The sequence below is a fragment of the Mustela nivalis genome, assembly GCF_964662115.1.
Source record: "Mustela nivalis genome assembly, chromosome: 11".
NCBI lineage: Eukaryota > Metazoa > Chordata > Mammalia > Carnivora > Mustelidae > Mustela > Mustela nivalis.
In genome coordinates, this window is record NC_139030.1 from 45,481,351 (window position 1) to 45,496,626 (window position 15,276).

The 15,276-nt window shown below is 36.3% G+C and overlaps 2 protein-coding genes across 3 annotated transcripts in view; one reads left to right on the plus strand and one right to left on the minus strand.

Moving 5' to 3' along the window:
- SCRN3 (secernin 3) overlaps nucleotides 1–15,276 on the minus strand; it is a 345,735-nt gene that overhangs the window by 308,156 nt on the left and 22,303 nt on the right. The window lies entirely within an intron of this gene.
- OLA1 (Obg like ATPase 1) overlaps nucleotides 1–15,276 on the plus strand; it is a 180,079-nt gene that overhangs the window by 161,490 nt on the left and 3,313 nt on the right. For both annotated transcript variants that reach the window (XM_082689563.1, XM_082689564.1), the window contains 3 exons: nucleotides 11,716–11,856; nucleotides 12,548–12,644; nucleotides 14,694–14,816. In XM_082689563.1, the coding sequence (XP_082545689.1) occupies nucleotides 11,716–11,856; nucleotides 12,548–12,644; nucleotides 14,694–14,816 (361 nt within the window). The remainder of the gene's footprint in view (nucleotides 1–11,715; nucleotides 11,857–12,547; nucleotides 12,645–14,693; nucleotides 14,817–15,276) is intronic.

Consider the following 15,276-nt stretch of genomic DNA (forward strand, 5'->3'; position numbering starts at 1 on the left):
CTGGAATTTTAAAAGAATGTATTGAATCTGTGGATCAATTTGGAGAATATTGCCATCTTTTTTTTTTTTTTTTAAGATTTTATTTATTTGAGAGAGTGAGTGAGTGAGCATGAGCAAGGGGAGGGGCAGAGGGCAGAGAGAGAAGCAGACACTCTGCTTCAGCAGGGAGCCCGATGTGGGCCTCAATCCCAGGACCCTGAGATCATGACGTGAGCCAAACACAGATCCTTAACTGACTGAGCCACCCAGGCACCCCGAGAATATTGCCATCTTAACAACATTTAGTCTTTCAGTCAATGAAAATGAATGTCTTTCCTCTTCAGTCTTTTATTTCTGTCAATAATGCTTTGTAATTTTCTTATTATGCAAGTACACTTCTTTTGTAAAATATGTTTCTTTTTTTTTTTTTTAAGATTTTATTTTTATTTATTTGACAGACAAAGATCACAAGTAGGCAGATAGGCAGGTAGAGAGAGAGGAGGAAGCAGGCTCCCTGGCTGAGCAAAGAGCCTGATGCGGGGCTCGATCCCAGGACCCCGGGGTCATGACCTGAGCCGAAGGCAGAGGCTTTAACCCACTGAGCCACCCAGGCGCCCTGTAAAATATGTTTCTATCTCAGGTTAGTTTTTATCATTTACAAGCCCAATCTCAAAGAGACTTGATACTAAAGTTTTCATCATGTTTATGGTACTGTGTTTCTTTGGCACACTACCACTATAACATATGTGTTCTAAGTCATGCTCTCCCTTCCTTGACCCTCATGTATACACAGTCTTATTCCTCCTCCACCTCTCCCAAGATAGTAAGGGTTGTTGTTTGATTTTCTTCATCTCCGTAAGTAGTATAGATATGGAAGTCTCATTTCTGAGACCATTTCCATTCTTTAAAAAAAAAAATTAATTTGTGATAATTAAGTCAAGATTTATGGCTCTCCATATAAATATATGTTTTGATTATAGATTGCATCAACCTGGCGTCTTCTTCTTTGTACAAAAGTGGAATGAAAGATAGTTTATCTTAGAGCCCAGTGGCCAGAAGTAATCTTATATTTATAGGATCATAAAATAGTTGAGAAGTTTTTCTTGCAGCTAACAGAGTTTTACAGTCTCAAGCTACAAATATTGGTTTCAAACCTCATGACAACTGTAATCACAGGATATTTCTATATGTAATGTTTAAAGCTAGAATGTAGAAATGCAAAGAAAAAGAAAGAGATTAAAAAACTGGCTATCAGACATCAGAGTACAAAGTGTTGTCAGGGTTAGGTGCAGATCCCATTTGCAGAGATCACAAATCTAGGTTTTCACAGGTGGTCCAGAAACTGTATTTTGAGAAAATTGCTCTATAGTATCAAAAATGTACCCTGCTTGGGACCATTCAGTATGAACACAAATCATAACTTAGTAGCTTTGAAGGAGTAAGAAGCATGAGATTCGAGGAACATCTTAAAGTTTGAGGTGCTTCTTTTGGTTCATTTACAATAAACTTGGATGGTTTAGACTTGAATTATAGTAGTTGAGGTCACAGATTTAACATGGGAATGAACAAAACCCCACTATCCTGTGAATTTTATATAGCCTTACCTAAATTAGGTATGCTTCTCCCATATTCTATTAGTATGGTTTTCACTTTGCCATTGTAGCTAATAAACATGCATCCTTACAGGGATCAAGTCAACTGTAGTTCACTAATTTCTACAGGTTGACTCTGGCAGAAGAGACCAGTAACGAAATTAACTTTCAGCTTAATTCATTCCTATTCATCGATCCACCCAGCAGCTAATGAGCATCTGCTTATGCCAAGGCATTGTTGTAAGTGATGCTGGGAGTATTGCAGTGAACAAAATATTTTAAAAGTTCCTTGCCCTAATAACTGGGTAAGTGGGTTCACCAGTGCTGGGTGGAAGACCATAAACATTAAGAAGAGCAGTGCTATGAAAAGTCTATGTGAGGGAATAGTGAGTCACAGAAAATGGGAAGTGTTTTTGTTTTTCTTTTAAAGATGGTGGACAGTAGGGAGCACCTGGGTGGCTCGGTTGGTTTACTATGACTCTTGATTTCCGGTCAGGTCGTGATCTCAGGAGTGTGGGATTGAGCCTTGTGTTGGGCTCCTCTCTGAGCAGAGTCTGCTTGTCCCTCTCCTCCTTTACTCTCTGCCCCCACGCATGGGTGCATGGTTCTGTCTCTCAAATAAATAAGTAAAATCTTTTTTTTTTTTTTTAAGGTGCTGAACAGTAGCATTTAAACAGAAAGGTTTTAGCACTTGTTCAGTTTCTGGCTTATGCCATAAAATGGTAATTTGCCATCTGAAAAGGATCGCCTACTCACTGAACTTTAGAGTTGTTAAGAACAACAGAACTTTCTTCTGATGAAATCTGATGCGGAAATTCGACATAGAAGAGTGATGCAGCTGTGATTGAAATATGAAAGTGAAGGGTCCTTCACCTTCATTGTCCTTCCTTCATCTCTGCACCCTTTCCTTTCTCAGTACCTTGGGAGCTTCGTCAGGGAACCCAGAACATGTGGAAAACTACTCATCAGTTTGCAGATGAGTAAATTAAAGCTAAGAGACCTTAAGTAGCTGCCTGTAGTCAATTAGCCAGTGATTAGCCTAAAGCTCTTTCCATCTTATCCATTTAGAATATGTTTGAGCATCTGTGTCCGTGCTGTGCTAGGAGAGTTCTGTGGATATATCCATGAACAAAGAAAGAAAAGTCTCTGACCTCAGGAAGTTTTTATTGTAGTGGGAGGAGATAAGAAAATAGGCAATTTATAAGGTGGAGTGTGTCCATGTGGACACACTCTGTCCCTGTGGAAGCTCAGGGAAAGCTCTGCAGGAGCTGGTCTTAAGTAAAAACTGGAGTTTCACCAGTTAAGAGGAACTGCACTCATATACTTAAATGAAGAGAACCCTAAGATGCGGTCATTATCAGTATCTGATGCTTTCAGCTATAAATGACAAAGACCATCCTAATACATAATAGTATGTCTCTAGGGTTAATTCCGTGTTCCTGGCTTTTGCTTTTGTTTTTAAGATTTAATTAATTAATTAGGGGGCGCCTGGGTGGCTCAGTGGGTTAAGCTGCTGCCTTCGGCTCAGGTCATGATCTTAGAGTCCTGGGATCGAGTCCCGCATCGGGCTCTCTGCTCAGCGGAGAGCCTGCTTCCCTCTCTCTCTCTCTGCCTGCCTCTCCATCTACTTGTGATTTCTCTCTGTCAAATAAATAAATAAAATCTTAAAAAAAAAAAAAGATTTAATTAATTAATTAGACTGAGAGAAAGCATGCTAGAGGGGAAGGGCAGAGGCAAAGGGAGTGGGAAAGAATCTCAAGCAGACACCCCTCTGAGTACAGAGCCTGAAAGGGGGCTCTATCTCACGACCCGGAGATCATGACCTGCAGTCAGATGCTTAACCGGCTGAGCCACCTGGGCGCTCCTCAGTGTTCTGTTTAATTCAAGGTTGTGGTATTATCGGGAAGAAGGATTTTTCTCATCTTTCTCATCTTTTCTCATCTTTCTCATCTCCTCTTTGATTCTTTTGGTCACAAAATGGCCGCTGGAGTTCCAGGGGTAGTATCCAGACATAGTGTCCAGTAGAGGCTCCCTTCTTTTCACTGTTTCAAAGCCAAAGGAACCATTCAGAATCTTTTTCTAAAGCCGGTAGGAGGCTTTCCTTCATTCCTCATTGACCAGAACTGGTTCACATGCCACTTCTCTAAGCCGTTGCCAGCTAAAGAATGGGATTGCTATGATTTACTCAGACTAATTAGGATTCATCTTGCTGTTTCCTCCTGTTTATTCATTGAAAGATTTGTTTTTTTTTAAACAGCCCTTTTGCTGAACATAGAAAATATTCCCATACAGTTGTTACCTGTTCATCACATAGAGATTAATTGCATATATTATACTTTTTTAAGCACATTAAGTATTTAAGAAATCCTGGAGTCACAGTGAGCCAAAAGTGTAAGGATAAGTATATCCCAATTGCTTTAATTTGCTTTAAGTTTGCCTGCTTGTCATAACACCTATCGTTTCAGTTTCCGTATAACCTTCCAATTACTCCTAGAGTCAGAAATCTTGTTAATCCTTGGAATAGAGTCTGAAACCCTATTTTCATTTATTTGCGGCTAAAGGAATGCCCAATTCTCTAGGTTTCATTCCCTTTTATACACACACTTGGTTGGATGTATACAAATGCCATTTTGTTATAGTGCAAAATGAATGGAGTTTTTCAGACAGTGGTTCTGTGAGATCCTCATAGGGAATAATTTGTAGCATAATACTCCATTTACTTGATAGGAACTTAAATTTCACAAAGTGCTTTCTCTAAGAGTCACTTCTTATAATTTGAATCTAGACTACAAAGCTAACTTACTACAGATGTTTTTCCAGTATGAAGCTTATTAGACTAAGACAGGTGTAATTATGTCTTATAAAATAAGAAAGTGTTGACTATATATAATGCTATCTAAACTAATTATTTTTATTATTTTTATTTTTTTAAAGATTTTATTTATTTATTTGACACAGAGAGATCACAAGTAGGCAGAGAGGCAGGTAGAGAGAGGGGGGGGAAGCAGGCCCCCTGCTGAGCAGAGAGCCCGATATGGGGCTTGATCTCAGGACCCTGAGATCATGACCTGAGCCGAAGGCAGAGGTTTAACCCACTGAGCCACCCAGGTGCCCTAAACTAGTTATTTTTATTGTGAATCTGAAACTTCTTCGACATTGCAGGGGATTCACAGCAAACATTTTCCTCACAATTCCTGAATTCTAGTGCCATTTTTCTCCTCTGATTTCGAACCTAAAGGATGTAAACAGGAACTTTTTCATTATCTCATTCCCCTCATATCAGAGGGATAGGTGGTCAGCATGAGCTCAGTTATAACTGATCTGCAGAGTTATCTTGGACACATTTTTGTCCTATCAGTTAATGTGCCGTTATTTTCAAAGTCCTTTAGTTCAGTGCTTCTGCAAGTTTGACATGCCTATAAAGTGCCTGGGGGTCTTGTTGAAATGCAGATTCTGAGGTTGTACGTTTCCAGTAGACAACTGAATGATGTGACCGTACTTTGAGGAACAAAGTTATATTCATTATCCTGTACAGTTTCCATGAAATCAGACAAGAGCAGGGAAAGTTGAAGTCTGTTATGTACATCGAAGATGAGGGTCTCTTTTGGAATAGGGATTAGATTATTTAGACACTCTTCAGTTAGAGTTTATTTTTCTTTTTGTATTTCTTCTTTCTCCCTCCTCCCCGCCCCCTGCACCGCCACTAACTTCCTTCATAGCTCTGTTCTAATAACTTTAGTCAAGGAATTATGAAGAGTTGGTAGTTTTGGATTTTCTAGAGCTCATTTTTGGCCTTGAATGAATATTGTTTATAGGATATATATTTCAGTTTGTACATTGTATATTAATTTTAGTATTAACAATTCTAGTGTTACTTATTGTCATTTGTGAAAGAACTGGATTAATGTTTATGTCATCCATAGAGGATGATTTTATCTTCCATAGTCTTATTTCTTTTTCTTTTAGAATACTATAAATTGACATTAATTTGCTGTGATAATGTTTGGAAAATGGAAAAAAGGAATGAGATATCTTGAAGTCATTCTTTGGTTCTCTGGGCAATTCTAATAGAAATGAGAGTAAACCTGCAAGGGAAGAGACTAGAAATGACCTCAGTGTTTTTCAGTGCCCCCTGAATTTACGGTACATCTATACCATGAACAACAAGAGAAGAACTAACTTAGTAAATTCTAATAATGCTGACTGAATGGTATTAAATCACTAAATGAACCAGCCCTAAATCGTCCTTTTTGTAAGTTATGTCATTTTCTGAATATTGACATATAGTTCTTGGCAACAGTTATATTCAGTCAGAGGCAAGTTGTCACTGCTGATTTTTTAAAGCTAAGACCTAGATTCACACAGAAAATTATGTAGGTTGTATTTAAGAATCTAATACCATATGTAACAGTTTTAAAGATATTAAATACAGTTTGATATTACAAACTAGGATGAACATATTTGAGAGAGTTTTAATGTTCAGCAAAGATACTCTAAATGGTAATGTAACTTGGGTTTTGTCCTGGGTTGAGCCATCTTTAAGAATTTTTAGATATAATCAGAATTTAGTACCTAGGAGGTAGTTCAATGGCTAGATGGACATGAAGTGTAGAAAAAAGTTAAAGTTCTTATTAAAGTATAAAGGTGGTTTGGTTTTTTGTTTTTGTTTGTTTGTTTGTTTGTTTGAAGTTGAGTTTAAGTAATCACTATACCCCAGGTGGGGCTCCCAACTCATGACCTCCAGCATCAAGAGTCCCATGCCTTCCGACTGAGCCAGCCAGGTGCCCCTTAAAATATGTTAGAGAAAACTATCTCAGGGGGTTATTTTAAGTTATAAAAATTTAGTTTTATGTAGAATATCAAATAGCACCATTGGGATTGTCCTATTTCCCACTAGAAAGGTTAGTATTGTTTTGTGAAACCTGTGTCGGTTTGGATATGTGTATAAAAATAATATGTCTGTGCACCATATGTTTGAATCAAGTGTAAAATCTATTTCTTCCTGTGGATAATATTCAAAAAAAGTTTGATAGTTGTTGTACTAGAACACAATAGAAAGGAAGACTTAGGTCCAGTATGGAGAGCTTTAACTTAAGATGGTGGTCTGAACCAGTACAGGAAGCTCCATTCTTGTTCCTAATGTATAGAAACACCACCAGAGAAAATAACCAGAAAAGGATGGTCTTGATGATGGTGTGGTATTTTTAGAACGCACAGAAGGACTTGAAAGCAAGTAAGGGATTTTCTAGGTGCCAAAAACAAAGAGGAAATTCAGTGAGAGTAGAGAGTGAAATCAATAGAATATGGCCCTCAGGGGGGAAAAAAAAATTATATATGGCCTAGAGGCCTTGGAGGTCTTAGGAGTAAGTCAAGGTAGAGACCCCAGAAGACTGCAGGTGCAGGAATGAGGCTCATTCATAAAGCCTAAAAAAATTGATCCTTCCCATGTTCAGATGCTAGAAGACTTCCCATTCCCACCCCTTCTGAACAAAGAAAGAAACTGTACTGTCAGGAATTAGAGACTAGGATGGCACTCTTAAGAGGCAGGGGGCCTTAATTTGCATTAGCAATAACCTAGTGCAGAAACACTAAGCCTTTAAGTGATCCAGAGCCCACAACCCTCTATAGGTCTTTTCCTGGAAGAACAAACACAGAACTAGCCCACAGATACATCTCTAAACACAGGGGTCAGCAGACCTTTGGAACTTGACTGCTGCTGCCAAATGACTGCACACCCCAGAACAACGCAGCACATACACAGGAACCATGTTATGAAAGGCTGCTAGCGGATGATTAATGGTGGGAGGCGGAGTTTTGCCCCCCCCCCCAAAAAAAAAACCAGAAGTAATTAAGGCAGCCCAGAAAGAACTTGTAAATTAATCTGTTTAAAATATGGGAAGGGACTAAGAATTCATTAGACAAGTAAAACATTACTTAAGAGCAGATAGATTTGAAAGAGAAACAAATAGAATTTTTAGAAATAAAATTAGGGGTGCCTGTGTGCTCAGTCAGTTAAGCATCCGACCCTTGATTTTGGCTCAGGTCATGATCAGGGTCATGGGATTGAGCCCTGTGTTATGCTTGAGACTCTCTCCTCCTCTCTCTGTCCCTCCCCTACCTCAAATAAATAAATAAATTTGGGGGAGGGGGAGAAATATGTGGACATGCTTTTAAAAGAAAAAAAGTAAAATTAGCATCTGGGAAAAGAAATACAAACAATGTAAATGACCCTTAGGAAAATCAAATTACGGAATCTGGAATTTCAAGACTTGCTAAGAAGGTCAGATTATAACAGCAAAGGTAAATTTGAGACATGATCTTTTAGAAATCTAATACTAATTTAATATTAAAGATCTCATTCTGCCAAACAGTCTAACCTCACAACCTGCCAGTGTGTGTCAGAGCATCATCCTTTTAGGCTTAAAACTGGCTGTCCCTGCTTTGTCCCCTTCCTATGGAATCATTACCAGAGAGAAAAATACAACTAATGGCAATTCCTCTTTCCATTTGTCATTCATAAGACTTTAGGGAAATCAACATGGCTCTGGCTCCTTATCAAGAGAAAGACGGATTCCCTTGCAATAATCTGTTTGTATAAATTTGCAAAATGAATATTATCACAGTCTTTACAGTTTAACTCTTTGGGAGTGTACTGTTTTTACTGTTTTGTCTTCCCTCAAATAATTTGATATTCTATGACAATTTCATCATCATTACCATTTTATTATTTTGGTCTTTAACAATTGGATGGATTTCTTAGGCATTTGCTAACATTTGTATATGGAGATTATTATTCAGTCACTTTAACAGATACTTGAAATTGTTTCTCTAGTAGTGGTACTGAGCTCAACTTTCATTTTCCATATTCCTCATGTGCCAGTAGCACACATTTTTAGATAACTAACTATAGTTTGGGGTATGGTTTGTAGCAATAGAATAGACATTTTTCTGCAAAGGTAACTGGTCCCAATGGGGTTCAAACTTGTGATCTTGGCCTCATTATCACACTTTTGTAACCATGAGACCTAATAGATATATTATATGTATTTCAGTCTGTAATCTCAAAATTGAGTGCTATTTTTTTTTTCATTACCCAAGGTTTATTTCAGATATGTAATTAAAAATCACTTTGGGACATTTCTCACTTTCGTTTGATAGTAAAAGTAACAAAAGTAAAGCAGACAGCCAAAGAACCTAACTCACTTTTCATCTTCCCTGTGTTTTCTATGACAGTGAAAGTCACAAAAGTGAAGCTTGCAGGCAAAGAGCCTAACTCACTTTACGGAGAGTGCTCCGGTCCCTTTTTCTTTTAGTGAGGCTATAGCAGGTCTGATGTCAGTCACTTTAGAGACCTTTAGACCTCAGTGCTCATTTATTGCTAAAATGTACCAGCTCTGCTTCTGCATTATGAAGATCATCTGTCAACACTTTGAGATATTCTCCTTTGTTATTAAGCTTGTGATGCTCTACACTGTCAGGTTTTTTGCCAATTATAGTTAAGGTACAATGGTGTATTCACCAGATCAAAGTCTCACATTGGCGGTAGAGGAATGATTTGTAAGTCTTTATTCATCTGAATTGTACAATAGAACACCTGAGGAATGCAAATAATCCCTCTGAGGACTCTGCAGGAAAGGCTGTTAAAATGACAGGGTAGAACTATTGTTATTCTGAATTGATGCTTTAGCCAAAGTAATTATTTCTTATCTTGTTGTTTCATAACAGTTCTGGTTTTATTAGTTATGTTGACCATATTTATGAAACAAAATGTGTATGATATTTTTATATTATCCTTTTACCTCGGCTTGTTTTATTTCATTTTCACTGAATTGTATTTGGTATGGGTCTCTCTCTCTCTGTCTCTCCATACATACACATGCTTGATTCTGACTTGTAAACGTATGTTACTAATCCATATTGTTTTGTTTGAACAGTGTTAAGTCTGTAAAGTAACTAAAAATCTCATAATATTATTATAGGCAGAAGTATCAGTTTAAATTTTCTCATTTTGGGGGTGCCTGGAAGGCTCAGTCTGTGGAGTGTGCGACTCTTGATCTCAGGGTTGTGAGTTTGAGCCCCACATTGGGTATAGAGATTATTTAGAAAAATAAAATCTTTTAAAAAGTAGCAAAACCACAAATTTTCCCTTTTTCCTTTAACCTGTCCTTTATAATTTTGGATAGGAAAATATCTAGTTTGGATTTCCTTTTTTTTTTTTTTAAGATTTTATTTATTTATTTGTCAGAGAGAATGAGCACAGGCAGAGGCAGAGGGAGAAGCAGGCTTCCCACTGAGCAAGGAGCCTGATGTGGGATTTGATCCCAGGACGCTGGGATCCTGACCTGAGCTGAAGGCAGCTGCTTAACCAACTGAGCCACCCAGGCGTCTCTGGATTTCCTATTTTAAAGGACACATACTTTATTCCAAAGTACATCTTAGGGATTGGCCCATTCTTTCAGGATGTGACCAAAGGAAAAAAAATTAGGAAGATCAAAAACTACTGATAACATTAAGTAAGTAATTATAGGTTAGCCTTATATAACAAACATGTGCAAATTATTATGCAAATTATTCATTTCCTTATCCGATCATAAATCCTACTTGGTCAGCCGTATTCTTAATTTTATAATAACTGATCCCCTGTCATTTTCTTTGATAGGTGAGTTTTGGTGATTTTGTGGTTTAGTTTTTGTGTTTCCTTTCCCCTATTGTGACATTGACATTGATTAAAGAACTCCTGCCACAATTTTTTGTCATAATAGCTATTAAAACCTTGGTGTAAATGTGGGAGGCTTATAGGATTATAGAAGATTACGGTATGCATTAATATTTTTAACGTAAGTTTCTGTGAAATTTGTACTCACTTCCGTATTAAACCCTATTCCAGAATCATAGGCATAGGGGCGCTTGGGTGGCTCAGTCAGTAAAGGGTCTGCCTTCGGCTCAGGTCATGGTCCCCAGGTACTGGAATTGAGCCTCCTGCATTGGGGCTCCCTCTCCATCTGCCCCAACCCCCCCCCCCACCTTTCTCTCTCTCTCTCTCTCTCTCTCAAATAAATAAACTCTTAAAAAAAAAAGAATTTAGCAAAATCATCTGTAATTATCTGAGAATGAAAATTAGTAACAGTAGCTACTGTTATTATTAACAGTAATAATCATAATAGTAATGCTGTTTACTCTGCCAGACATTAATTTTCCAGGTTCATTATAATATAATGTGTACTACAGATTATCTCCATTTTTAATAGGTGAGGAAACTGAGGTTTAGAAGGTTTTGATAACCTGCCCAGGATTAAAGAACTAGAGAAGTCGTGTAGAATCAGACCCTGGTTAATGTATTCGCTACACTTACTTCATTTATATTCTAACTACTGCTTTGCCCAAATAACCCATGATCTGGAAAGGGAAAAAAAATCACTCAGTAACATCTTTTTGGGTAACAACTTGGTGTCTATTCCCTAACTGATTGTGCTTTCCAAACCCTTTGTGATTAAAGGAATTTATTTCCTCTGCAGTTCTCTTATTTGTGCTCCTGCATAAGTAAGAACACTGTGGATACAATCAGCTACGTTTGTAAATGTGCATTTCTGGTTGTGTTTCTTTTGACTAGCAAAAATCTCCCTCAAAGTCAGGTACAAATGTAAGCTCTTGTTAGTCCAAGAGGGAGCTGACCTAGGCATATAAAATTCTGGGTAGAACAAATGATTTATTTGGCAAAAACTCTTCAGAATTAGCTGGCACTTCTTAAGCTTGGTTCTTGTACAAGCAGGACTTAATGTTTTTGCTTCTTAAAAATTTACTTTGTAGAGTAAGGAAAATAATAAATCATAAGATTGAGGTTTTCAAGGACACAGGTGTTAATGCTGAGCAAATTTAGTATAACTTTAAAAAGTTTTATAATATTTGTATAATGGTTCATATAGATAATGTACTAAAGTAAAACTAGATTACAGTAAAATCTTATGGCATATACCTGAAGCAATTGCTGCCTGTTAATGCCTTGACCTTGGAAAGCTATACACAAAAAGATGGCATCATAAAACCGTGCAATTCTTATGAATATGTATGTGCTACTTGATAATAATGAATGTGGTACAGTCATGCATGCACTACAAGATAATGTTGTGCCCTTTTTTGTCTACAGGTTGATAAAAATTAAAGAGTGGGTGGACAAGTATGACCCAGGTGCCTTGGTCATTCCTTTTAGTGGGGCCTTGGAACTCAAGTTGCAAGAATTGAGTGCTGAGGAGAGACAGAAGTATCTGGAAGCGAACATGACACAAAGGTTAATTAGCATTCATTTTCCCTACACTTTATTATCAACTATTTCCTTGCAGTAATTTAATTGCTTGCGCTGATAGAATAATAAATGACAGAGTAATTACCATTATAAAGAGGGAATCTTCTCCTTTCTTTACCATGAGACAGAGTGAAAAGATTTATTTTAAATTAAGTTTTTAACTGTCATCTGTCATCTCTGTACAGTGTTTTAATTATAACATAGGTATTAGTTATGTATATTTTTGAGAAGGAATGATCGCCAAAACTCTTTCGTCATGTTCAGTGGGGGAGGGGAAAGGGCGAATCAGTTGCCTTAATTTTTTTCTGAGTAACACTAATATATTGTTTAAACATTGGATTTCAATCAAATAATTTTGCTTTCATGACCCACGTCCTGGAAATAATTAATATTGGAGGAAAATAGTCATAGAATGGGTAGATCAAATTTTTCTTTTTTTTATAGTATACAATTCAAAATGATATATTCAGACAAATATAATTAAAACTAATTTTAGAAGGGATTTTTTTTAGAAACAGTTATATGTATTCAGGCCTCTTCAAGTGTATTATGGAAGATAAACGGTCAGTTACTAATATCTTGAACATTTCTGCTTGAAATGAATAATTTTAGCTCTATACTGATCTCTGGCACAATCAAGTTATATGTTGAGTGAATTTGTTTCATTTTATTTCAGTGCTTTGCCAAAGATCATTAAGGCTGGGTTTGCAGCACTCCAACTAGAATACTTTTTCACTGCAGGCCCAGATGAAGTGCGCGCATGGACCATCAGGGTAAGATTCATACTTATTCATCAGCTATATCCAGTTCCACACTATTGAATTCAGATTGATATCACTGACTTTGAAGTTTGTCATGGTGGCGGTTAGCTAGTCATTACAGATGAGGTTTTTGTCCAGGATAACTTTAATTATTTGTGAGCTGCTGAACAGTGAAAGTGGAGCGGCATTGATTGAGGCAGGTAACAATTGATTCTGCCTATTACATAGTCTGAATTTCTTCATCCTGTAGAATCTGTCTACCCTCCTCCTGTGGTCAGAGATAAGACGCACCAGTATTGTGCTTGCTTAATCTGTGTGACTGGGTTTGTCTGCAGTGAAATTGATGTTGCTTTTCATTTTGTATTCGCTAAGTTTGTTTGGGTTGCGGGTGGTTCTTTCCTCCTTTGCTTTGCTCGGATTACATTTTCAGCAATAAAAGCAATATGACATCATTATGCTCTTCATAGATATACAGTTGGGCTCAAAGAGCTAAACTCAATGTGTAATAATTCATGCTTTTTTATTTGAATTCATAGAAGGGGTGTTTATTTTTTGCAGTATTATATATTCAATCTTTCTTCTTTAAAAATGTGATATGTATTTTAAATATTGATGTATACTGATTACGACCAGAAAGAATGACTAATTTATTCCCGGAGGACAATAGACACTGTGAACTGTAATGGCTTGCTTTTAAATGTAAATATATTGTAATATGGTAGTTACTATTGAAAAATATTTTGAAATATATGTAGTCCCAAATAGCGGTTACAGAATATAATGTCCGAACTTTCAGAAATATCCAGTGTGTCTTATGGATTCTTTTATTATGCTTTTTTGAGTATCTGCTCCATGATAAATTTTAGTGCTGTTTTTATTTCTGTTTTCACTATCATAATTTATCATTACATTCATTTTTATTTAATGTGGATAGAATCACGGAGGCAGTTCAACGTAACATTAAATGTGTTGTGTGAATATGAGATTCACTTTTGTTCCTTCTCCCCTTTGTAAAAAAAAAAAAAAATGATTGACTTCTAACCAAGGTCCTTTTATGTAGACTTAGAAAATAATGTCAAAGCAAATCCAAGTTGGTAAACAAATTGCCACGGTTTATTTTCACTATATATTTTAGAGCCTTAAAACTTCTAAACTTAAGTGTATGCAGCAGGGAAGGTAACGTGTTCTGGGCTTGAAAGTGTGAAAGCTGGTTTATCTGAAGACTGATTGTTAAGTATCCGTGATTTAATGTGCTGAGATATTTAGTCAGGTAAGCATCAGTGAGTAGCCATATTAACCCAATACATCTTTTATTGTAAAAACTGTGCTTTATAGTGTCAGACTCCTTATCACTTTAACATGCTTTATTAAGCAGCCTTTAGGTCACCATTATTTCTCAAATTTCTTTCCATGGTTGTGTGTGTCTGGAATGTATGTCCTTGTAATTTAACATATGGAGTAATTATAAGACATTTTTCTTGCCATATCAACTAAAAATTTTCCTTCCTCATGGTTAGAGGCAGCATGTATTATGTTAAGTACTTGAAATTTTTACTACTAAAATTTTATGAGAATTTCTGAATTATTTGCCAAACATAGATTATGTGATTTGTTGGAAATATCTCTAAAATGTCCCTTTGTATATTGATTTTTATATGTTCTTTAGACGAGCAGAAATTTTAAGGCTTTTTATCTTTTAAAACCTTTGATAATTCAGCTTGAAAGTTACTTGAAAAATCCTTATTTTTCTCCACTGTGAAGAATAGAAAATCGAAATGAAACCGACACCAAAACTAGACCACTGCATCTGAATCAATACAACTGGATGACTGTTAGGAAAAACAAAGCTATGCTTTAATATCTACTGATCTGTCTGTGCTAAAATCTGCTGCACAGACAGTGCCCAGTGTTAAAAATGTACTAATTGTATATCTGACATTTTAACCATAGTATTAAACTAAGTTTAAGTTGAACCCAACTGCAGATCAGAAAAAAGAAACTCCACACTTACAATCAATCATCTTAAATGCAATTAGTTTTCTCTGGTCTTTCTTCTCAAAGAAAGGGACGAAGGCTCCTCAAGCTGCAGGAAAGATTCACACAGATTTTGAAAAAGGATTCATTATGGCTGAAGTAATGAAATACGAAGATTTTAAAGAGGAAGGTTCTGAAAATGCGGTCAAGGTAAGGAGTTATTTTCATATTTATAATTTCAATTTATAATTTTCACTAATATGAAAATACTCATGAGTAAAATGAATGATTACTGTCTTTTAAAATGTGTGTCAGGGTTTAGTGTTACGTCAACTGATTGCAGAAGCTGTAGGTGTTTACAGCTTTTAGATACTTTTTAAAATGTGTGAATTGTCAGTATTACATATTAATATATTTCTAAAACTGAAAATAAAAATAGTTTTAAGTAATTACAAATAATTTCTAAGAGTTTGTTCACTAACCACCAATGAAAAATTATACTTATTACCTTTGAATATCTGAAATAGAAGTGGTATGTATATACTTATGATTAATTCAAGGAAAGGGACAGAAATTCAGTTAAATAAAACCTGTTCTTACTAAAACTTAATGGTTGTACTTTTTTTTTTTTTTTAATTTCTTTGGGAATTTGATTTGCTTTTTCAACACT